A 24,875-nucleotide genomic window follows, 5' to 3' on the forward strand; every position below is an offset into this window, starting at 1 on the left:
CCCAGCTGCAGTGAGACAGACAACAATGCTTGGAGAAGAGCACGATTTTCGGCATCACTGGTCTATAGGTGTGTATTAAGGTGTGTCTGGAGACACAGGTGTTAACTTGAAACCAGACTGTGATTGGCCTTGAACTAATGGCAGAGTTTGGACTTCAACCTGGCAAGCAGCGGGTTGAGATCTTCATTTTGGAAAGATAATTTTCGTACCCATATGCAGAACAGCATGAAGCTGAACAGTGGGAGAAAAAGAAACCAGCTGGTGTTGGCTGTATAAGCATTTTCCATCAGTATCATAAAAGCCTAGATTCGAAAAATTAAGGTAGCAAGGGGGGTTCAAAAAGAAAAGACAGATTTCTAACCTCCTCAAAACTCCCTCTTAAAAGCAAATAAGCAAAGACGTTTAGAGACAGATAGGAATGGGTGCCTCTTTAGTGCAGACGGAGCCTATGAGAATCAAAAAATCTTAAAGGAGAGGTCAGTGACATGAAGGAGATCTGAAGTGCATAAGAGGGCATTTTTGAGTCCCATTCTGCATCACAAGAGAAAAAGGGCTTAGTGGGAAGAAAGGAAGGGGAAATGGAGGTTACGGGGGAGTGGACAGTGAAATGGGAACGAGGAGTCAAGAGCGCAGCATGGTGGACCGAAGGTCTGATCAAGACAGGCGGGGTGAGCAACAGACCCCATTTGCCTGGAATCGAGGTTTCCCAAGACATGAGACTTTCAGAGCTAAAACTGAAGTGGTCCTGGGAAAACCGGGAAGGTTCACCACCCTGGCACTCAGTATGTTTTGAGGAGAAAGTCAAGGGGTTTAAGGAAGGACAAAGATTAAGGTCTTTCAGAATCCATTTGGATGGAGCTCCAAATCACGGCTTCCCCACAAGAGGCCTAGGGAAATCCAGGAGAGAGAGAGTTCAATGGCCACATACACACCCCGGTACCCTTCCTCCCCACATGCCATGTAATGCTTCAGCAGTTCCTACAAGGACAACAGATGGGAGCAGAAACGACCAGGTGTGTCAGCCTCCTCCGTAAAGGAAACTCCCAGCCATGCTGTACCTGGCCTCCGTGGTTGTGGCCGGCTGTTGTGTGGGGAAGATGTAGCCGCCTCGAAGGTGAAGCCCGATTTTGTCTCCAGGAAGTTCCATCTCCACTCTCTGCTTCCTCCATCTCACGCGGCCCCCCTGATGCATGCAGACAAATCAAACACGCTGGCATGACACCACAGCACCTCCACCTCTTACCCACCTGCTGAGCCAACTACAGCTCTCCTTTTCCCACCCTGGCTGAATGCCTGTCTAGTCAGGCAATCAAACAAGGAAAGGAAAAAAATTTAAGAATAATAAGTTTTATGATCAGTTGGGAGTTTGCGGGGGGGCAGTGACATCATGCTGAGGCTAGCTGACGTACATTATATGAATGGATAGGTCTAAACAAGTCATTTGACTCATGTCCAAGCTCAAACTGTCCATCAGTCCCAATATTTGCCCATGAGACACTCTACTTCAGTCTTTGTCTTATTAATGAATAAAATATATGAAAGTATCTTTTTTCAGATTTCTTCATGACTCGTGTCAAGTGACTTAAGCTCGTTTTAAAGACTCGGCTATGACATTACAGAAACACTCCTCAGTGCACGGAGAGATGTTTCTCTCTACAGGGAGGTGTCTTGTCTATGCAGCTGGAAGAGTTTAAGAAAAGTCAAAGCTACTTACAGTCTCGTAGTCATACCAGACGGCGTCAGGCACATACGCCGTCACTTTCTCTGCACCCTGAAATGAAAACATTGTTCTTCACGAGCCAGCCTCTGAAGGGGGAAAATAGATTTCCTAGCACTTCCTAGGGAACTTCTTAACCACATACTGCAAGTGCACAAATGGTCTTTCTTTTCTCTGTTATCAAATGATAATTTTCTTCTAACAGAGGCAATAATTTGGCGACTCAAAGAAAGATCCCAGATGGAACCACATTAGGAATAATAATAAAGATGATGAAATACATGATGTGGTTAGAGTTCCAGCTTTGTATTGTTTACCTCATTTAATCTTCCCAACGGTCCCCAGCGATACGTACTCTGATTACCTCAGCTTACAGCTGAGGAACCGGCACAATGACTTGCCCCAGATCGCACTGGGATGAAACGGCAGAGGCAATAACCACAGCCTGATGAGCCTGAGCTCAGGGTGAGTGCCGGGTGACTGCTCTGCCTGCCTCCGCGTCACGGAGTAAGTAACGATCTGCTATGAGAATCTGATAACACATAGGAGCATCCTTAAACCCGGAGTCACCCACAGATGCTTCTACACTGACTGGAAACTTGGTCAAGAAAAAAAGACTCTCGAGAAAAAAAAATGTGTCACCATCAGTCACCCAACCTCCCAAAACCCCAGCACAATCTCTTCTAGGCTGACCCAGCCACAGATGTTGGAAATGGGTTTGGAATATAAAGGAGAGAAATGGGAGGGTAGCAGGGACAAAAGCTGAGACCACCAGTGTGTCTCCATGGGACACTCGCCTCACTGAGAACTGGAGTGATGAGCAGGCCGGGCCCCCAGAGAAACTGCTGGTGCACGTCCCACGTGTTGCTGTCCGCATAGAACCTAGAGACCAGAGAGGTGTTCGCTGCCACTTGGACCACTGCTTCCTGGCAGCCCTCCCACCAGCCTGTCCAAAACATGCAGGCTCCCTGCTTGGGGACCCCCTCCTCAGTTATTCTGTGATACCTGTTCACCCCGCACCTCCCTACTCCTGCAGGCAGATACACGCTCCCCAGCCCAGGTGCCCTCCTATTCTTCCCCCAACTGGGACAGAAGTCCCTATTTCAGCATCTATGCTAGGCATGTTTTAGACTATAATTCCAATTGCCACATCCCCCTTTAAAAAATAAGCAGAATAAGTAATACATTTTAAATTAAAAAAATTTTTTTTAGTTTTTTTGGGGAGAGGGAGGTAATTGGGTTTATTTATTTATGTTTAGAGGAGGTACTGGGGATTGAACCCAGGACCTCACGCATGCTAAGCATGAGCTCTACCACTGAGCTCTATCCTCCCTAGCAATACATTTTAAAACTTCAGCAGACTGTCAGAAAGAGACTGGATCCGATCACAAAAAAAACAAAAAAACAGCAGACAATTTAAAAGTTTACTCTTTTCTCTTTTAGCATATCTACCTTTTTAATATGGAATTCCAGGTGATAGAAAAAACTTACCCAAAATAATAGTAATAGTAATTAGAATACATATCATTTTATATGATAGAATAATATGCCTGAGGGCCTGAAATGCCAGAGATCTAAGGAAATGAACTGTATCTGGATTTTGACACAGGAAGCCTCTTAAGTGCTCTTTCTTAGAGTCAAATTAGAGATGCTTGTTGGCTGACAGTAAAAATTCTGAATTCTGGAAGTGCTCTGTGATATTCTTATCAGCATGTACATGGCAGGCTTATTCCCAGAGCCTGAATATAGTGCATTACGGAAAAGACCATCAGGTTCAAGCTATCAGATTCTTTAAATTAAGACCAAAGAAACTGAGGATGAAAGAACTTGAATGATCTGTGTAAGGTACAGAGTTAGTTGGTGGTGGAACAAAGAAAAGACCCCAGATCCCATGACCTAGTCTAGTTCTCTCCCCTAAGAGGGAACAGGCTGTAACACTTAAATACACCCAAAACAGTACTAGGCAGCAATAGCCTTACAAGTTAGCAACTGGGTATTCAAATTCAAAAAAATGTATCTGAGTAACAGTTTGAATTGTTTTAATTTTCACTCTTATGTTTGATGATACAGTCAACGTACCCAGTTGCATTAACAAAATTCCCTTGGGTTAGGTGAACTTACTCGTGCAGAAGGGGCCTGGCCACCGTGTCCCCCCGGCTGTGGGCCTGGTAGAAGAGGGTGTAGAGGTAGGGCAGCAGAGTGTAGCGGACGGTAAGGTAGTGCCTGGAGGAATTCAGCAGCAGAGAATCAGCTCCAAAGGAGGCAGGGTCCTGGGCCTGGGAGGAGACAAGCGGTTGTAACTGTGATCTGGTAACAACAGAAGCATGTGGGGAATTCAGATCTCCTTCACCACAGCCAGGATCCTTCCCATAAGACCTGGACCCCGGGTCGCAAACTCTGCCTCTGCGCAGCACAGGTGGGCAAGGCAGATATTTCGCCAAGCAAGTGGCCATTCTTCCCCCTCGAGATTCAGCCTCTTTCATTTCCTCTAGGGTTTCTCTCTCTCGGGAGATCGCCATTTAAATAATTTTAAAGTATTTCCTCATTCGATTCTTATCACAAAATGAGCGATGTAGGTAAAGTGTATGGAGATTTGATAAAACAAACAAACAAACAAACACCCTTCACAGGCTCGCCGCGTCCTTGACTGCCACAGGAATAGCAGAGGCTGCAGCATCAGGGCATTTTCTTTTTTTTTTTTTTCTTTTCTTTTTAAATTATTTTAAATCTTTTCTAACACCTTTATTGTGGTGTGATCCCTGCACAGTAAACTACATACATATCAGACTTACAAGCTGATGAATTCCGATAGATGCATATACCTCTGAAGCCACCGCCACAATCAAGACAGCTAACATTTCCATCACTCCCCAAGAGGTGCACATTTCATGGGACATCACAGGACCCAGTTAATTGCAATCAGTGATGCCAATGAGCCCAAGTGAAGCACCGCGTAGGAAGCTGGCTCAACAGATTTCTCGGTGAGGATGCAGACCAATCCCTTCCCAATGTTTACCAAATTTATCTTGATCATATCTCCTGGAGACTCACCTTGTAGCCTTGGCAATTGTGATTCCTGGAAAACGGATAAAATGCTCCCAGCTGCATCCACCTTCTGCAGAGCTCTTCAGGAGCATCCAGTGTAAAGCCACATATGTCAGAACCCACCTGGAAGGACACGCAGACAGCGTGTGTGCCTCATCCCATCACCCCGCCACGCCCCGCTCTGCTTTCTACCAGAGACCTGCCAATGAACTCCGCTAAGCTCTTCCTGAGAAGGCTAACATGCATGAGCAAATCGATCTGTACTCTGTGTCCACTCCACTTCCAGGTGACTTCGAGTAAATGCCTTTCTGTGCCTCAGTTTCCTCATTTTGTTAAAGTGGGCACTAATTAGCTACCTGGGGTTTCAGGAAATGAGATAATGTAAGTAAGACACCTGACACACAATAGCTGTCTGATGATAGTAACTAGAAATACCGCTGATATTATTATTTTGATCACGGCACTCGCAGAATTAATTTTCCAAAGCCTAAATCTGACTGGGTCACTCATCTCTCAAAAATCAGGGTCTTCTGCTGCTCCTCCTTATCAGTGCCTCGAAACCTGGCTCCAACCCACCTTCCCAGCATCATTTCTCATTCCAATCCTACATGCTGATGCTTACAGACACACCGAATTTTCTCCCTTGCTGGTCTTGCTCAGGTCTACTTCTGCTGTAAAATGACCTCCCCCCATCGGTCTGATAAAATACACCCACTTTCAAGGTTAAACTCGAGTGCCATCTTTTCCATGAAGTTACTCTTGCTCCGTCGGTGACTCCCTTCGCTCCCTGTAACCTTGTCAGGGTTGCTGAGTCCCTTACTCAGGACCTCTTTAAACATTTACTTTCTATGTTCCTGCTGGCACTTTTATCCTAGCTTGCCATAATTATGTACATATAGAAACTTTGAGGGGGGAAGGAGGTGTTTCTGTTACTATATTTATGTTTCTCTCCACCCTCACCATGCATACCTAGCTCAACAGCCTAAACACAGTAGGAGCTCAATAAATAGACACACTGAACTTAACTAGAAGATGCCAAAGCCATCCCTATGGCGCTGGCATTATGTTTCCTCATCTGGGTTCTGGATACACAGACGTGCTCAGTATTCATCAACTGTATACTCAAGGATATGTGCACTTTTTCTGTCTGCATGTTATATTTTAGTAGGAAATGTTCCAGCGTTACCACTTCAAGGTTGTACTTTCTATCCTCATGAGGCGGTACAGGAAAGACCGTCACGGTATCAGGGCCAGACTGATGTGTACGAAGCACGTTATCTCTAGACGCTAAATCCCTGGGCCATGGAGGGCTGGAGAGGGGAGCCTCATCGTTTGGAAACTTTCTAGAATGAGACTTTCTGGGGACTGAGGTTCATAAGAGAGCTCAGGATGTGGACTCACCATCGGGATACCAAAAAGGTTGAACTCGAGCATGGCAGGGATGGACCACTGGAGGTCGCTCCAGGTGGCCGCATTGTCTCCTAACCAGTGGGCTGCAAACTTGCCAGACCCCGCAAAGGTAGAACGGGTTAAAATGAAGCTTCTCTTGTTGGGGAACACAGTCTTGACAGCTCTAGAAAAGGAGGGAGACTCAGGGAGTCAATGTGCAACCTTAGCGTGTCTCAGCCCGGGGGATGCAGCGACAACGCTGAGGAGCTCAAAAGTTAATACCCGCTTTTCTCTTCTAGTGTTCTCCCTTTCAGCTGCTGTTGGGGGCAGACTGCACCATTGAGTGTGTTTATATTTTGTTTTGCCTTGTTTTGCTTTAGTCGTTTTATGTACATCATTAACTCCATGATTTCCAAAAGTTTCAAAAGCAGTCCTGAAGCCAGCAACTAGAAGTATACAATCTTTACGGAATGAAGGTGAAATTTAGCTTTACATAGATGTGTATACATTAGTCTTACACATCTTGTGGTTTTGAACACACAAAAATGAATTTGTGAACAGCTTTTTGGAACTTGTATTGTTTTAAAGTAGAAACACTGGTCATATATTGTAATAAGAAAAGACATTTTAAAATTATATGTGTATGTGCATATTTTAAAGTAAATATCATCATCTTTTTTTAAATTAGAAGTCTATACATAGACCTAAAAACTTTTGTTCTATGATTTTTTTCAACAGCTTTCAAGAAGGCTAAAATTACACCCATGACTTTGCTAATGACCGAGTGTGGTTTTGGTCTGGCTTCTTGCTGCCACAGTTGCAGCAAGTAGAGTAAATTCTCAATACTTTTTCCTCGCTATAGAATTTTCATTCACATAAAGGTAGACACAGCACAGGAGAAGGGTATTGAGCCAGTACCTAAAACCCCAAAGCACATGAGGTCTACAAGTTACTCAACCCTCCATACTCTGGTCTACACAATATGGCGGAGGAAAATACATGGGCCTCGGACTCATGCAGAAACGAGTCCAAACTTTGCTTTTACAATTTATTAGCTGTTTGACCTTGGTCAAGTTACTTCTCTTTTTCTCTTCTAACCTTCCATTCATTCATTTATTCATTCATTCTTTCATTATATACATTCCACAAGTATTGATTGGAGCCCTTCTTCCCTATGTGCCCAGGATTTTCTTCCTTCACTCCATAATAACAATCATACTTATCTTGCCAAGTTCTTAAAAATAATACATTGGCATCTGGCATCTAGCAAGACTAACAGTCTGATCACGTGTTAGGTCCGTAGCAACAATGGCCTTACTCTGAGGTGGCAATGGCCATGGAGTAGCCATACAGACTGTGGACATCATAATGCTTGCCCCAGTGCTGCACTGCATCCATGCAGAGGCTCTTGCGGAACAGGTACCCATCCAGGACTCCTGGGACAAAGGAGGGGTCGGTCAATGAGAGCCTAGGATGTCCATATCCATCTTTAGGAGTTCAAAATACCAGCTGTGCATTGCCATTTTAATCAGATTAACCACCAGCACTTACTGGGAGTGAATGGGGGATAATTTAGATTGCTTGTGGAACATCCTGAAACTGAACCATCAACGAAGTTGGCAACTTCATTCATATCCTGCAAGACAAAGGGCAGAAACTATTAAGTAAAAGTAACGTGTCTTCATATGTTGTACTGATGATGTCTTTTTTTTTTTTTTGAGGACTCAGAAAAATAACTACAGGTATTTCTTTTTTTCAAGAGGTTCTTATGTAATGGTGAGAAACAGGTGTTCCTGCCCTGTCTTATCTACCCATTGAAGGTTTTTTGGAGAAGGGTCTTAAAATCCCTTCAAAATGATATACGTCTATCATTATTGAAAATGAAAAATTTCCAAAGACATCAGGTGAGAAAAATTTCCAATTTATATGATCCCCTATATATCAACTTATACATTCTCTAAATATCCAAATATAGCTATGAGTACACACACACACACGTAAATGCACACACATACGTAAGCATACGCAGGGAGGGTGAGAGCAAGCACGCACCAACAGCCCTGCAAGTGCGGGCTCCGGGAAGATGCAAACCAAAACACTGATGGTAGATGTCTTTGGCTGATATCATTTCAGGGCTCCTCATCTTTTTAGCTCTTCATACTGTTTGAATGTTCTACCTTCCTTCTATACACAGAAAAAAAGTTCAACCCTAGAGCTCCCTAAATTGTGCTGAACACCTGATGCTTTGCGTTTGTTTTCATTTGACACCATGTGAGACATCTGTCCTCACTGTGGCCTCAACTTTGTCATGCACCTGAGTACTTGGGCTCTGATCAGTTTGTCCAACACGTGCAGGTGGAAGAGCCCTGAACTGGCAACTGAACAATTCATGTACTTTGTGACAACGTAAGGAGTACATGATCTGTTTTCACTTCAGCTCATTCATTTGTAAAAGGAGAGCTAGACTCAGGAAAAAACCAGATTTACAAGTTCACTTCCACTTCTAACAACTGGCGTGTGTGTGTGTGTGTGTGTGTGTGTGTGTGTGTAATTGAAGTATAGTCAGTTTACAACGTTGCATCCATTTCTGGTGTACAGCATAATGTTTCAGTCATACATATACATACATATATTTGTTTTCACATTCTTTTTCATTATAGGTTACTATAAGACATTGAATATAGTTCCCTGTGCTGTACAGTATAAACTTGTTGTTTATTTTACATAATGGTAGTTAGTATCGAGATATGCAGATACAATCTGATTTTAATTCTAAGCTACATGTTTTGGTATTATTTGAATAGTAAGAGAGGGAATACTTAGAATTATTGCTGTATTTGCTTTCTTCACCCCCCCTTCCCCTACATGCTCCATGACTCAATGATAGAGATCTACCCAGTCACCCAGTAATCAGAATGTTAAGAACTCACAATCCAGATTCCATTAAACTCCACTTGATTGTGGAAAAGCTCAAATTCATTTGTCCACCAAGCAGTACACTGGGGATTAGTGTAATCAGGAAACACAGTTTTTCCAGGCCAGACCTGCAGGAGGAAAAGAAAACCATCAATCAGAGGAAGTTAAATAAATACTGAGAGAAACAGAGCACTTTGCGAAGAAATTCCCAACACGACCACGGCGCAGATCCTCTTCACTTAGGAACGTGAAGCGGTGCAAACGCTCAGAACGAATGTCAGGAGGAGTCAAACGGTCACTTGAGGACACTGCGCACTCAGGTCAGCAAAGGTATTAGCAGTAAACCAGCAGGTAACATCTCCATAGAAAACAGAGAGAAATAAGTTTGAGAAAGAAGTAGTCAGACCTGTCAAATACTGTGGAGAAACTGAGTAAGAAGAGGAGAGAAACCGTCCCACTGGACCTGCCAGTTAGGAGGTAACTGGTGCCGGGTGTCAGAGCAGCATCGTGAAGTGATGGGGGAAGACGGAGACTGCAGGCCGTGGGAGAGCGAATGGGGGGGGCGAGGAGGTGGGCAGTCGGCATGCAGGCTACTGTCTAAAGGCCCTCTGCTGTGAAGGCAAAGTAAAGGCTAGGATGGCTGGTAGGCATCTGGGGGTAAAAGAACAAGGGCAAGCTGATACCCAGCACATATAAGGCATCTGAAAATGTAATTACACACACACACACACACTGCCACAGCCCCTCCACCAGCCCCCAGCTTCCCCATGGAGTTACCTCCCCAATGAGTGGAGTGACTCCATCTGATGCATTCACCCAGATCTTCATGTCAGAACCCCTGTCATATGGGCCGTAGGGACTGCTTGGGGAAGAGTTGTTGGAGATGGCTGGATCCTAAGAAGGGGAAAAAACACAGTGAAGGACCTAGCTTTCAGCTAGAGGCACTGGAAGGAGATTAGGAATTAAGGGATGAGGGAGAGGGAGGCGGGTGTAATGACAAGGAAGAACAAGTACCTGATTTGGGGGGAAGAGGGGGTGGCACATACCACAATGATGACCAGTTTCTGTCCATTATTGTGTAACTCCTTCGCAAACTCAGGGAAGCCCTTAAAATTTACTGGGTCATAAGTGAAGTCCTTCCTCGCATCCATGTAGTCAATATCAGCATACTGAACATCCTGGAAGAACACACAGCGTCTACAGGTTACGACCCCATCCCTGGAACCAGACGGACCGCATCACCTCACCTTGCTGCCTGGCCCTCCGGCATTACAATCCAATCTACCAAACAAACCACAACAATTAGAAAAAATTGCTAAGGCCATCGAAACATATCCATGACCCAAATCCTACCCCATCCACAAGGCAAAGGGGAGAAAGGATTCTCTCCACGTCTTCTCCCTCAGTCTACTTCCCCACATTTTGTTTTGTTGCTTTTCTCCTTCACGCCTTCTTTGGCATTTATTCTTTCGTAATTTTACTTGTATGAAAGTAAGGGAGCCCAAAATCAAACTGACTCTTGCTCTAGGACCTAAGTGTCTGATTGCAAGGGCACGGGGTAGGGGAGAGAAAGGACTATTCCAGACACCATTGGGCTTTTCCGTCTGCAGCTCTTGTAAAACCTCACTGCCCATTGTATAACAGACACTTTCAACTTTAGCCACTTAAAACATAAAAATATTTTATTACATGTTTGTACTGTATCCTTTTGTTCACCTAAACTAGGGAAAGAAATGCTTTGAGAACTCAAATAAAAATGCATTATGTAAAATATAATCAACACAGTAAGGATAAGAAATTTTTACTAATAAAACATGTAATAAGAAAAACAGAGACAAAACCAGATTGCCTCGGAACCCCATAACTGTGGTCTCTGAGTACAGTTTCTGACTAAAAAGGACCAGTTTCTTGAAGGAATGGTTGGCCCAACAAAAAAGTCTGAATATATACAAGTATTTTGATATGTATTTTTAAAAACTCAAGATGAGACAGTGTGAGTCGTCGCTCTTATTGCCTGCTTAACCACAGCTGCTTATACTGGGAATAGGCAGTATTCTCAGTAAAACCAGGAAATTCTTTTATTTTTTTTGGAGGATTTTTTGAAGCCTTACTTACGTAAGGGAGCTGCGCTGCACGGTTTCTGTCCACGACTTCTTTCATGTTATCTAGGGTCCCATAATCATAACGACTGAGATGAAACCCAAGTGCCCAGTATGAGGGGAGGGCTGGCCGTCCAATGAGCTGAAAGAATTACACGGAGTGAAAGTCAGCAAGTGATCTATTAAAAATAAATAAAGCTTTTTCTAAGCTTTCGTTTAGGGGCACAAAGCACACCCCACTTTCCCAAACTATTTCATTAACGATAGAATGCTAGTCTCTTTTCTCAGCATCTTTCTGTGAATCATTGAGGGTAGGGTCAATTTGTTAATAGCATGCTTATAACAGCTGCTTAGAATAGCACATTTTTATGAGTCACACTTGCATGTTAAATTTACTTTTCTTTGTGCTGTTTAGCGCTTCCTTGATATTGTAAGTTTACCTCTAGGTACTCCTGGACAACTTGCTCTGGAGTGCTTCCCAAGAACACATAGAAGTCGAGAATGCCCCCAATGGTACGGTAAGTGAGAGCTGGGGCAGGCTGGAGGGCGACCTCTTGAAAGATTAAAAATGAAGAAAATAAACATTAGAATTTATTCTAGAGTAATAATGACCAAGTTTTAGACCGGAGGACCCCCAATCACCTGAACTTTAATGAAATGATTCTAATGCCTCAGATTTTGTATACCAAGGGACAGACTCTGATGGCCGAAGTCCACCCTCCCAGCACAAGAGAGTCAAGCATTTGTTCTCTGACAAATTTCAGTAACTGGCGACTGGAGTGTCTTAACTGCTGTGTCAGGATTTCATGAAAAAGCAATCAGTTTCATGAAAGGGTCCAGAATAAGCCATCATGGCATAAAAATTATTGTAAGCTGAAGACATTTGAAATCTGAAATCCCTTATGAGCCTAAAAGCAGAGTCTCCCATCAGAACTCAACTGCCATAAACTCCCACCCCTGAAGCAAAACTAATCTTCTTGGAGACAATAAATTGACACCACGCCCAATCAGACACAGTCACAAGAATATTCGGTCTCCCAATTATCCTCCTAAGGGCTCACGGATCTTTCCAAAAAGTCGTCTGTTTTCCTAAGAAATGCCCTTATTCCTCCCACCTCTTCTAAGAAGTCATTTGTTTCATCCCAAGTGCCTTTCTCTGCCTCCCCATTAGGGTGCAAAATAAGCCCCAAATTCTAACCACCCTTTGAGTTACTCTTCACTGAGCACTCCTGTGTGTGTGCCTGTTGCACATGTAAATAAACTCCATCTTTTCTCTTGCTAATCTGCCTTTTGTTCACAGGCTCCCAAGTACCAAACCTAAGAGGGTAGAGAAAAATTTTTCTTCGGTGACATTCACAACTACAGAACATGCTGTGCCCACCCAACATCCCATCATTACTGCAGGAATGTAACCCAAGCAACAGAGAACACACAAGGCCCTAAGCTATGGTTCATTCCTAAAGGGCTCTGTTCCTTTTATCATTACACTGTAAGAAAGGGATTGAAAATTGTTCTTGTACACATTTTTCATGAATATTCCTTTAGTTTTTTACCCATGGCATTGCTGTTCATCAGAAACACTCCAAAGGACAATCCACTAGCATCTTCAAGGCACAGGAAGAATGTCTGTGCACCATACAAGTTAGTTCCATCCTGCAGAAAGACAATTAAGAACCAAAAATCTACAGTCTAATGGTCCAAACCCCACATGGCCAGAAATAGCTTAGGAAATCGGTGTTAATCATGTGAGTAATTGACAAGGAACTCATGGTCAAAGAAGACACAAACTTTTAACATAAGGGCTATATTTCATTGATGTTAATCAAATGAATTGGTATTTTCTGACAGAATGAGCCAGATATGATCATGGGTCTAACAGAAATGTGAGAGCTCAGGATATGTTAGGATGCAGGTGAACAGGAGGTTTGAAACTGTAGTCCAAAAAAGCTCTTCTCTCAGAGGCTTGTCTTGAACTTGTCTCAAAGAAGCTTGACCTAACCATCTGCAAAGCTCCACCAAACCTTAGTATAAATGAGGCACCTTCCTAATTTGCACCTCGATGGCGCTGCATTTGAGATACCTGGTCATCTAGTCTTTACAACAGCATGTATTAGACCTTCAGCTGGTCTTCTAGACTTCAGAACAGTAGTTCTCAACCTGTGCTGCATCCCACCCTGATTAAAACACAATCCCTGGGGAGAGAAGTGGGCACTGACAGTTTGTTAAATTTCCCCAGGTGATTCCAACGTGTAGTCATGTTTGGGAATCGCTGCTCAGGGACAGCATTTCTCAAAATTTGGTGCGCATACAAGTTACATAGGAACCTCATTTAAATGTGGATTCTAGTTTAGTAGAAGAAAAGGATGCTGAGAGCCCACAGTTCTCACACAGCGGTGCCCATGCCGCACACTCTGGGCGTGAGGATCTACGGCTCCTCATTACACACTCATCACCAGCCATTCCACGTGAGCTGTTCTCACTCCACTCCTTTCCTGTTTTTCTGAACCAGCATATGGCATCTAAGATGTGTGGGCCAAGGATTAGATCCTGTTTCTGTTCCTTACAAACTTATTTTATTTTTACATTGGACTATTTATTTGGCTTTCCTAAACCTCAGTTTCCTCGTCTGTTAAATGGCATATATTAGACTTCTTTTTTCAGAGTTCTTTTGGTAAACAGAAACAATGTATATTATAAAGTCACTTGATAAATTATTCCTATAATCTCCTTTCATCTGGTCACTAGTTCTGCTTAATCAGGAAAGTCGCCGAATGAGACCGGTATGTAGTATTGCTGAGTCTTGAAAATACCTCTGCTTTGGGTTTTAGTTTTAACAGTTTTAACAAAACAAAATAAAAACAAAAAGAGAAAAGGTAAAATAAAAGAAAACAATAACAACAATAACAGAGTGCTATCCCTTCTATTCTTTCACTGCCCCTAACGTTCTTCACACAAAGAATTATTAAATCAGAATTTTAGTTGACATGTTCTCCTGTTTTGCTGACAAACCTGGTAAGTTGGTGATTTATAAAGGTCAACTTAAAACACAGAGATCATAACCAACTATTGTGCAGTCCATATTAGCAATGTTTTCTCCACAACTTGTTAGTTACTCAAAAGAAAAAAAAACTCATGAAAAGTAGTTGGCATTTATTGAGCACTTTCTATGTGGCAGACACTCTTCGAGAGACTCTACGTGTATCAGCTCATGTCATTGCCATCGCCACCCTACGAGGTAGGGATATTCCCTCACTTTACAGACGAGGAACTGAAGACACAGAGAGGTAACCTGCCCAGAACCACATGGCTGGTGAGTAGCAGCGCCTGAATTCAGACCCAGACAGCCTCACCCCAGAGTCCTACTCTTCCCCGATATACTGTCCTGCTAGGAGTGACCTTCAAGAATGAGGCTCTGACAGCCAGCGGGGAGGGGCCTTCCTGAAAGCTTACCCCAGTGGGGGCTGTGTCCCTGGCAAATATGGGCCAGGTCCTCCAGTTCATATCATGGCGGTACTGCTGGTGCACGTGCTCTCCCAGGCCGTACACGTTAGCACTGGGCAGTCGGGTGGACAGCTGCAGGAACTGATCCGCAAACAGGAGCGGCCCGATGCTCGAGTCAAACCTAGACACGGGTGGAAACACAGGGACGGGTGGGCAAGTGCAGGGGAGAGGAACCAGGACTGCTACTGCTTAGGAGCTGTTCTTGTATCTCAGGGACTCAGCACCCTCTGTTTAATCAGCCCCATTTGCCCTCCTGTGACATTCTTCCATGGACATCAAGACATCAGGACTTCTTGAGGGCAGAAACCATTTGGCACATTTCGTAGCTGTGCACCCTTGATACTCCATCACATGACCAGAATATCATTCTTACTTTATCATAGATGTTCCATAATTACTGGTGGATACGTGTTAGATGGATGGAGGAAAGAAAGGGAAAATAAGGAGGGAAAATGATCAAATAGAAGGAAGAAAGAGAAAAAGGACACAGCCCAGGGCCTGGCCTATAATAAATGCTTCGTAATGAAAAAAAGAGAAGGAGGAGGAGGAGGAGGCAAGGAGGAAAGAAGAAAGAAGGAAGGACGGCAGAAAAAAGGATGTATCTGGAGGTGGATTGTCTTGTCCCCAACAGTGGGCACATAACCTTCAGGAGTATTTTTGAAATGACCCCTTCTTCAGGCTTGCAGACCTCCCTCTCCCATCACCTTCATGCTCTGATCCCCAGGCACGTTTTCAAAACGTACAGGACCCGACTGTTGCTCCTTCTGAGCACTTTGATGCTAAACGGCTGCTTGGAGACCTCCACGTCATAGGTCAAGGGAGAAGCAGCACTTCCTTGGAAGGGCTGCACGTGTTCATGGGGCACTTCGTATCGGTCCTTGTTTTGGTCAGTCAACTGTCCAGAAAGATTAGGAGAGAAAGTGAAAATGAAAACTTCTCTATTTTTTCTAAAATAGGAACATCCCTACCAACACCAGCGCTTCCCAACATCTGTGCTCATGGTCCCGCAACTTGGGCACCAAATGACATTACGTCTGAGGCAGATATACACCTGATGTCACCACATGCAGACGTTTCCCACTTGGGTGTAAGTTAGTCTTTGGGTAGAAATATACACTGGAAGTCTGCAGAGGTGGATTCTCTCTAGAATTTTCAAAGCTGGGATAATTCTTTTTTTTCCCCCTCCCTACTGCATTTCACACGGTACCAAGGAAAAATAAATGAAAGCCACAGCTCACCAGAGGGCTCTATAATGTATATTTAGGAAGTGATCACACTGAAAGAAGGCTATAGATGCCTTCAGCATTCAGGTGGTAAGAACAGTGGCAGGAGAGGAGAACACCTCCGTTGGCAAATTCCTCTACTCTCCAGGAACTGCAGTCATCAGGCAGGGAACAGGAACCTCCCAAAAAAGACTTTAAAAAATAAACCAACTACAACCTTAAAGTGGAAGCGGTTAGACGTCTGGTATTCCGCTGTGAGAAGCACGTTGCTGACATCACTCCCAAACAGAGACGGAGAAGGCAACCTGTCCAACTGGGCTGTGAATCCTAATTTGCAGAGGCAAAAGGGTTTTCATAATTGGCTGTGTAAGTTTGCAAACAATAGCCACATAAAATTAAGCGTTATGTCCAAGGGGCTGGTCCCAAGAAGAGAGTGATTTTTCTCCTTGATGCCAAAGTAGGTTCGAGAACTTGCTGAGGAGCAATGTCCTGCCTGCTGCTCCAGCTCTCGTCTGCAGTCTACGGAGCCAACCTCCTCCCTCAGGGCTGCGTCTGCTCACCTGCACTTGTCTTCACAAGGTCGCCCTCCACTCGATAGCCGTGACTCTGAGAGTAGTAGCACCAGGGCACACTTATGGTTCCCTGAGGTTTCCAACAGCAGCCACGCTGGTCACATGTGGCCTAAAATAAGAGATTAGTCAGAGTAACTCCTTTTATCTGTCAAATACTATCATTGAAAAATACAATTTGAGCTTGTGGTATCATTGACCTCATTTTACAAATAAGGGAACTGAGATTTAGAGAAATTGTGCTGTACCCCAGTCAATGCAGAGCTTGCACTCAAAACTAATTTTTCTGGCCTAAGTCCTTCCTTGTTACCCTTATCACATAACAATATAGGGACCCCAATGTATTCTATACCTGTTGTCACAATAAAACTGATAATTTATTTAGATATTCTAAGATACAATATAGTAATATCACCAGTAACCCAAAAGTACAAACAGAGCTTCATTAATATTGGTTTTGGCTTAAAAAAAAAAAAAGACTTTGCAATCAACTTTTTTGGAAGCTTTGAAATCAAACAAACTTTGTTTTGACTTTTAAACATGCATATTCCCTATATGTGCTTGTAATTCATATATTTTATATATATATATATAGTTTCTCAACTCCTCCCAAGGCAGAAAGTAATAGTTTCTTGAAACACAAATAGATTCTAATTCTTACTTGAGAAAGGTACCTGCCTTATACTACAATTAATGACTAAGTCAAGTGGAGACTAAAATGAACACAATCTCTTTCTCAAAGCAACAAATTTGGGAAAAGCAATCAGGTTAAATACAAAATAAGTACAAAGAAACCACTCCTCCTGAGTGTAACTAATAGAACACAAGAGCAAAATTAATGGGTTGTGGCTCCCAAGATTAGGTCACAAAGAGAGTGTCTCCTGTCTTGCTTGCCCTCTTTCACGTGCTTTGTTGGAGCCCTCGCTCTGGGAGAAGTGAGATATTGGATTGCAGAATGATCCACATGGTGAGGAAGTGAGGCTGGTCTCTTGCCAATAGCCAGCAAGGATCTGAAGCCCTCAGTCTGATAATCCTTGAGCAGCTGAATTCTGCTAATAATTACAATAAATGAACTTGCAAAGGATGATCCCACAATCCCAGCAGACACCTTGATTGCAGCCTTCCGAAAGACTGTAAGCCAAGAGCACCCGAATCCAGCAAGGCCAGATTTCTGACTGTAGAGACCGTGAGAAAATAATGTTGGTTGTATTAAGTCATTAAGTTTTGGGATAATTTGTTACACAGCTAGATAACTAACACTTCCTGCTAAATTATTTTACAAATGAAGAAGCTCGGGCCACAGAGGTAAGGGTTTACAGGGGTGAAGTGATCTGCCAAAGGTCACTTTGTTAGTTATTGAGAAGACAAAGACCAAAACTTAATTCTCTTGCTTTCCATTCATAGTCTGGGTTGAGTATCTGCTGAGCAGATTTTCAGGAAGACAAGGCAATGCTTTGCAAACACAAGACAAAAAAAATTGCTTAGATATAGGAAACAATAAGATTTAATCAAATGCTAATTTTTATGCTAATAACCAATATTAAAGATGGAAATATGGTGCCCATCTGTGGTTTATATTGCTATGGAATCAAGCTTCACTGTGAACTCAACTCCATCAGCAGTTTTTGTTTTTTCCTTTCAAAACTCACTCAGATGAAACTTCAGTATAACAGGAAAAGGGAAAAGTGGTGAAGAGTGTTAAATAGCATGGTTTTTGTCTGCTCCGCAGAGCTTAATAACGTCTTCATTGAACTGGAAAGGGCAAAGATCAAAGAGTGGCCACAGCAACAGGAAGAGGGAAAAGTCTTTTGGCCGCTTGGAAACCCCAGGCTCTGCAGTGGAGCTCAGCAGTTACAAGGTGGGGGAGCAGAACACGGGGCATAAAGACAAGAGAGTAAAGAGTATATGAGACCCCAGAGAAGAGTTGTAGAGAGAAATGGTGAAAATGACATGAATAGGATCGAAGGCACACAAAAAGAATCAGACCCTGCACACGAAATGCCCCATAAGTTGGGCATGACAATTACAATTTAAGAAGAAATGACCAATATAATATAGCGTGTATAATTTCCAATACAGTATTGAGGGGAAAAATTATCAATGCAAGAAATAAGTTAAGAAAACATGTATATGGGAGGGGGTGGTGGAGCAGTACATAAAAAACAGAGCACATGGAAAACACAAAATGAGACCTTAGAAAAAAATTTTTAATGTTAATTATCATATGGCTCAAACACTTAATTTAAAAGACTCAAGAATAATCAGATTGCAATTACAGAAATAAATTCAGCTGAAGCTGCTTCTAGGCGGCATACCCAAAATTTAAGCTCACGAAATCACTAAAAGTAGGGAAAACAGGTATGTGAGAAGAATGTTAACCCAAGGCCAGTGTAGCTATAGTAATATCTGACAAATAGACTTTAAGTAAATATCCATTATTAAGGAGACATAGAAGTAGAAACCCAAGAAAAAGTATACAAATAAACAGACCAAATAAGTTAATTATTATTATATTAGATCTTTTATTTTCTTCTTAAAGTTGTAATTTTTTCTTTTTTTGCCTTTAAACCTTTAATCTCCCTGGAATTGTTTTTGAGATATGATGTAAAATAGAAATGTAATATAGAAAGTTTTTGAGATATGATGTAATATAGAAATATATAAATGTAAAAAAGGGGAAAAAAAGCTTGATTTCACTGAAATATTTCTGTTCACCAAGACAGTGTAAAATAGGTGAAGCCGCCTCATAACAGAGGAAGATACTTGCAACAAGTACAATAATAAGTAAGAATTAGAATCCAGAATAACACAAACAAGAAACATGTACAAACCAAAGTGAGCTGAAAATAATTTTCTGCTAAGGTTACACATGCCTTGGAATGTGTGCATTATTGGCTCATTAGGAAGCAGCAGATCTAAGATTAAAAAAAAAATCAGGACCTCAGCAACTGCAGCATCTATAAAAGATGGAAGGCAAAGTTGTACAGGCAAAGGTGAACAAGGGAAAAGGAAGGGCCCCGGGTGCCCTGAGAGCCAGCCCGAGCCAGGCAGCGTTAGCCATCTCCTGCCCCTGGAGGGAGCAGGTCTGCACTGGGCCTTGTTCACTCAGCCCTGCCAACCATCCTATCCCAGGTGCTGGCTCCTCTAACCCTGTGCGCCTGCATCTTGTTCCGTTCTGTACTGTCCAGTGGCTCTCCAGTTTTTGTTTACTAACACCCACTCTGAGCAAAATCAGCATTTCTAAGTGGCTGCTTCAAAGGGCTGCAAGTTCTCTGACACATCCTCCCTCAGGAGGTGTGGTCTGTCACTCTTCCCGTTGAATCTGGGCTGGCATCTGACTGATCTGAGCAACAGAGTACAACGAAGTGATGCCACACAGGTTCACGGCCTTGTCTTTAGAGGACTGACAGCTTCGTCTCTGTCTCTTGCAGCCCTGCGCTACCGTGGAAGAAGTCCAACTGCCCTGCCAAAGAGACCACTGAGAGGGACTCTGAGACCACATGGAAAGGGAGAGGGGCGCTGGTGAGGTCAGCCTGTAGCCTTCTTCACCAAGGTGCCAGGCCTGTGAGTGAAGCCATCTCGGACCCTCCAGACCGGGTCAGCCACCAACTCTATACCACCAAGTCATCCTAGTCAACAGCACGTGGAACAGAAGAACCACCCAGCCGAACCCTGCCCACATCTCTGACCCATAAAATCAGGAGATATTACAAAATGATGGTTGTTTTAAGCCACTAAGTTTGGGGAATTCATTGTGTAAGAGTGAATAAATGGGGGGGGGGGGGGCTATGCTCTAAGAAAACAAAGGACCTGAGCTCTTTAATCAGGCTGGTGTTTTAGTCCAACTGGAGGGAGAGTGGAGCAGGCGAAGCAGCTGGGTTCATAGCTGCCCGACTCTTCTCAGGACAGCTCTACCACTGACCTGCAGGGAAGCCTAAAAGTATTGCATGCACTCATTCAAATGAACTAGATCCCGAATCCAAATATAAATACATATTTTCACTATCCGTTTCTATCTCTTCTGCCCCTGTTGTTACAGATAAAGGTGTCATTTTCTAAAATGCCAGGAGAACTTGATGCTCTGAACAAAAACATAGAATCAGAAAGTGTTGATACAAGGGCAGTAAGTGGAATGAGAAAAGGCAGCCCTTTTTCAAATAGTGGCCACAATTTTAGAAGCTGAAAAACACGTGATGATTTAAAAAAAAAAAAAACTTCCAAATCGCCTTCTCCTCATTAAAACACTACCTAGCTATTTTTATGTTCAGCAAGTTTGAACAAGTGAGTGAATGAATTAAATTATGGACTATTGTATAATATACGCCCTTTGGATCAGGTTTGGAAACTTAACTTGGCCACTTTCTTCTATCCCAAAGGGAAGCCTGACAGCAAAGACTTTCAAAGGAACATACCATCTCTGCAGTTCTTAGGATCCAGATTTCCTAGTCCTCAAAATTATGCTACAGTGAATATTCAGAGAACATCTGCCAGGACCTCAGAGGCTATTATTAAAAAAAATTTTTTTTAATTGAAGTATAGTCAGTTTACAACATTGTGTCAAAAGGCTAATATCTTGGGGGAGAGTATAGCTCAGTGGTAGAGTGCTTGCTTAGTATGCACAAGGACCTGGGTTCAATCCCCAGGACCTCTCCTAAAAATAAACATAAACTTAATTATCTCTCTCCCAGAAAAAAAGAAAAGAAAAAGATAATTATTAAAACAAAAAGAAAGGCCACCATCTTAAAACCTTATTAACCACAGCATTTAGCAGAGTTCCTGGCACTTGTTCAGTAGTTATTTGTTAATGAATAAATTTCTGTGAGCACACTGTCCCATTTCACTGTTAAGGATTTGACAGTCTGCAAGAAAATGTGACTTAGTGATCAAGTCACAGAGTTTTTCAGAAGCAAAGCCAGGACTAGACGTTAAGACCCTAGCTCCCCTAAGATGCGGCTGCCCAATGGCTACACTATCAATTCAAGGCATAAAATACAAACTTCAAGTCTATACTTAGGACTTCTCGGCTCGCCGCTCTTCCTGGGACAATAAAAGGGCTCTTAACTAATGCTGTGTGAACACAGAGTAACTTTGAGGGTGGAGACTCGTAATGACCTTGGCAAAATGCAATACACTTGCTGATACATCATACAACTCGATCCATTAAACACACTGGTGTGAAACTGGAATTTGGAAAAAAGATGTCATCAGCCAATAAATAAATAATAAATAGGTAAGTACCAACTGTGCTTATTATCAAAAATGACAAAGTTTCTGAATAAGAAATAAGGTAACTTCTCAAATACCATCATAAAGATTACCATTGGTATTATTATTATTATTATTAATAGGAAACACATAATTGTAAACTGTTCTCAGCTTAAATCATTCCTTAGGGTATGCAGATTGATTTTAAGCATGTAAACCTGCCCTCCCATTTTACGCAGTACATTCTAATCCTGAAAATCAAATAGTTTAAAATGACTACCATCTCTTTCCTGAGCTGGATATCTGGAATTTACACGAAATATTTCTGCCCCCTGCCATCAATGGCATCTTCCAGCTCTGAATTCTGGAATTGTGGGTACAAGTTTCATCAAGGACGTGGGAAGTGATAAGCTCTTTCAGAACGAATAGGTTAAGTGCAGGAAGCTGTTTCTAAAATCTGCAGGGGCTGATGGTCTAACTGTAGCTCTAGAGGCACAAAGACGGCTAAATAGGGTCTTAGATGATGGAGGTGTTTGAACATCACTCAACACACAGTACTAGATGCTGCAGACACCCGAGTTAGGTAGAAATATAATGAAAGTAGGACATTCAAGAGAGCAGCTTCAGTCACACGTGTAATGGGATAGGCGGCAGGAACGGAATTCAGATGGTACTAGCAGGCTACGAGTAACCCAGGCATGAAGTAATGATGGGTTAGTGCGATGGTAGTGAGAACGGAAATGCTGTCAAAGAAAGTGCTTTACAACACATGGCCAAAAGGACTGAAAGGAAGACCCAAGTGAAAGTTCTGCTGCTTCTGCCTCAGAGACTAGACGTATGATAGAACTGCTAACAGAAATCTGTAGTAGAGACGCGGAAGCAGGATGGGTGAGAGGGTGATGAGCTCAGGGATGTGACTGTGCACGTCCGAGGGAAGACACCCTGCCACCAGCGGTAAGCCCAGAACGAAGGACGGCACTAGGGGTTCAGACAACTGAGCTGTCTTTCTCTCTGAGACCCATGAAAAGGATTCCTGGAGCTCGTTCTCTCAAAAGAAAAAAAAGCCTCCTGAGAGCACTCAGGGTGGTCTGACAGAGTACTTTATCCTGTCCTGGACACAGGATTCCCTCCCGTGACCGGGATAAGAAACGCTGGGATTCACAACAAAGAATCATCTGAAGGGAGATGTATACTGTTAGTTCTTTGTAAGTAATCCTGAAGGGGAAAGGACAGAGGAATGACAAAGTGATGCAGCAGCAGCCCGGACAGCAGAACATTCTGCCTCGCCTGGTGCCAAGTTCACAACTTCTTCCCACTCCCCTCCCCCACATGGCCACAGGCTTCCCTTGGACAATTATCTGTAGATTCAGGCTCTCAACAACAGTTTGGATCAGCATATAGCCCCCAGGATACTTAAAACACACAACAAAATACCAAGCTATAGCGTCTATGGAGACACAGACCACTGAAAGTGCTCCCGGAGTATTTCTCCCTGGCAGAGCTAAAGAAAAGCAGGCCAGGGAGGAGCTGCCAAGGTCACAGATCAATTACGTTGGGTTATAACATGTAGAAAAAGGCAAAGGTTGTTTACTGAACTACAGTCTTGATACCACAGCATTTATTAAAGGGTCTTCTTATAATAAAACACCAGAGAAAGTTTACTGAGGCAGCAATGACACCTGAAGCTCACAGACCCAGTCACAAGGGGGGTGTTGTAGGACAGTGAACAGACAGAGGATACATCAGTCTTCCAGGTAGTGTTCTGAGCAACGGGTTCCCTAGCATAGAATGACAGGGACAAGTAAGTGGTGACTCAACCTTCTGCAGACGTAGTGCGTCCATCATCCTGCTTAGGTGCAACACATCTAGACCACAAGTCCCCATTCCCATGACAAACAGCTCACTAACGGTCCTCTGTCATCAAGCTCCAGTCCACCTTACAATCTTCAACAGTATATTCTCTCTGGTACCCATCCTGTATCTTGGCCATAGGAGGCCATTCAGTATGTCGTGTATGTGCCCGCAATTTCCTCTTTTTTCCCTTTGTTTGCATTATCTCTTGTATCTTGAAATCACTTGTCAATCCTCTCAACTCTGTCAAAATCCTACCTGTCATTAACTCCACACTGTCACCTTCTCCTTGACAGTAATCTCTTCTACTGTGTGACCCACATAGTATTTCTTTTTATCTTACGACTTCCCATTTGATGCCCCAGGTTTTCATTTCCTTAGCTTGTCTCCTCTACATTGAACCTATCATCTAAAATACCAAACGTTATAATGTTTGGCCCCACACTGAAGTGCCTCTTTTTCTTTCTCTCTTCTATCTTCTTTTTCCTTGATTTCTAAGTCTTTTATTCTCTCTCTCCTTAGAGACATGATCTCATTCAGCCCTAAATGGTTGCTCATCACTGCTGTGTGTCACATAAAAAGCCAACCTCCCCAACTGAAACCCAAGGTCTTCCAAAATTGGAATCCACCTTTTCTGTTCAGACCCATCTCTTCCTACTGCAAGCAGGCATGTCTCTTCATCACGTTTCGGTCAGGGTAAGATGCCAGATGGAGGGGACCGAATCGGTCTACCTGGGACTCCTTCCTACGTCAGCAGGCTTGCTGTCCAGGCTTCTGCCCTTCTGTGCAGGGCACTGCTTTGTCCCGTCCTGGGGACTTCCTGATCCCTACTTCTTTACTTTACTGACGCTCTCTCTTGCCTTCAACAGAGCCTCTGGCCTTCCTAACTAGTTTCGTCCTATCACCCTGCTCCTAACTGCAGCTCCCAGGCATCTCTTCTACTCCACGCTACTTACCTGGCTCTGGTTCTTTTTTCTGCCTCAACTCCCAGCTTCCCCACAGCCCCAGGCCATCACGACGGTTGCTCAATCATCTGTTGTTCCTTTGCTGTTTTAGTTCTGTCAAACTCAGCATCCGTGCCATTTTCATCAGTACCGGAGGCTCAAGTTGCAACAATTTCCACTTTCCATAGTTCCCATTCTGTGACTCTGCCCCCGTTATGGGCTGAATTGTGTCCCCAGAAAAGATATGTTGCAGTCCTAATCCTTAGGACCTCAGAACATGGTCTTATTTGGAAACAGGATGGTTGCAGATGTGATTGGCTAAGGTAAGGTCATACCGAGTTGGGTGGGCCCTTAATCCAGTATGATCTGAGTCCTTATAAAAATGGGAAATTTGGTCACAGACACACACAAACACA

At 43.2% G+C, this 24,875-nt stretch overlaps 1 protein-coding gene across 2 annotated transcripts in view; it reads right to left on the bottom strand.

The window, feature by feature from the left end:
• MGAM (maltase-glucoamylase) overlaps nucleotides 1–24,875 on the bottom strand; it is a 79,220-nt gene that overhangs the window by 32,250 nt on the left and 22,095 nt on the right. For both annotated transcript variants that reach the window (XM_072964312.1, XM_072964313.1), the window contains exons 4-21: nucleotides 16,451–16,571; nucleotides 16,108–16,217; nucleotides 15,411–15,562; nucleotides 14,617–14,788; nucleotides 12,720–12,819; nucleotides 11,607–11,719; nucleotides 11,183–11,308; nucleotides 10,114–10,245; nucleotides 9,845–9,961; nucleotides 9,082–9,195; nucleotides 7,703–7,787; nucleotides 7,470–7,587; nucleotides 6,164–6,335; nucleotides 4,769–4,885; nucleotides 3,839–3,993; nucleotides 2,515–2,599; nucleotides 1,715–1,771; nucleotides 1,059–1,183 (exon numbers count right to left, since the gene is read on the bottom strand). In XM_072964312.1, the coding sequence (XP_072820413.1) occupies nucleotides 1,059–1,183; nucleotides 1,715–1,771; nucleotides 2,515–2,599; nucleotides 3,839–3,993; nucleotides 4,769–4,885; nucleotides 6,164–6,335; nucleotides 7,470–7,587; nucleotides 7,703–7,787; nucleotides 9,082–9,195; nucleotides 9,845–9,961; nucleotides 10,114–10,245; nucleotides 11,183–11,308; nucleotides 11,607–11,719; nucleotides 12,720–12,819; nucleotides 14,617–14,788; nucleotides 15,411–15,562; nucleotides 16,108–16,217; nucleotides 16,451–16,571 (2,171 nt within the window). The remainder of the gene's footprint in view (nucleotides 1–1,058; nucleotides 1,184–1,714; nucleotides 1,772–2,514; nucleotides 2,600–3,838; nucleotides 3,994–4,768; nucleotides 4,886–6,163; nucleotides 6,336–7,469; nucleotides 7,588–7,702; nucleotides 7,788–9,081; nucleotides 9,196–9,844; nucleotides 9,962–10,113; nucleotides 10,246–11,182; nucleotides 11,309–11,606; nucleotides 11,720–12,719; nucleotides 12,820–14,616; nucleotides 14,789–15,410; nucleotides 15,563–16,107; nucleotides 16,218–16,450; nucleotides 16,572–24,875) is intronic.

Source organism: Vicugna pacos, chromosome 7, assembly GCF_048564905.1.
Source record: "Vicugna pacos chromosome 7, VicPac4, whole genome shotgun sequence".
NCBI classification, from domain to species: Eukaryota; Metazoa; Chordata; class Mammalia; order Artiodactyla; family Camelidae; genus Vicugna; species Vicugna pacos.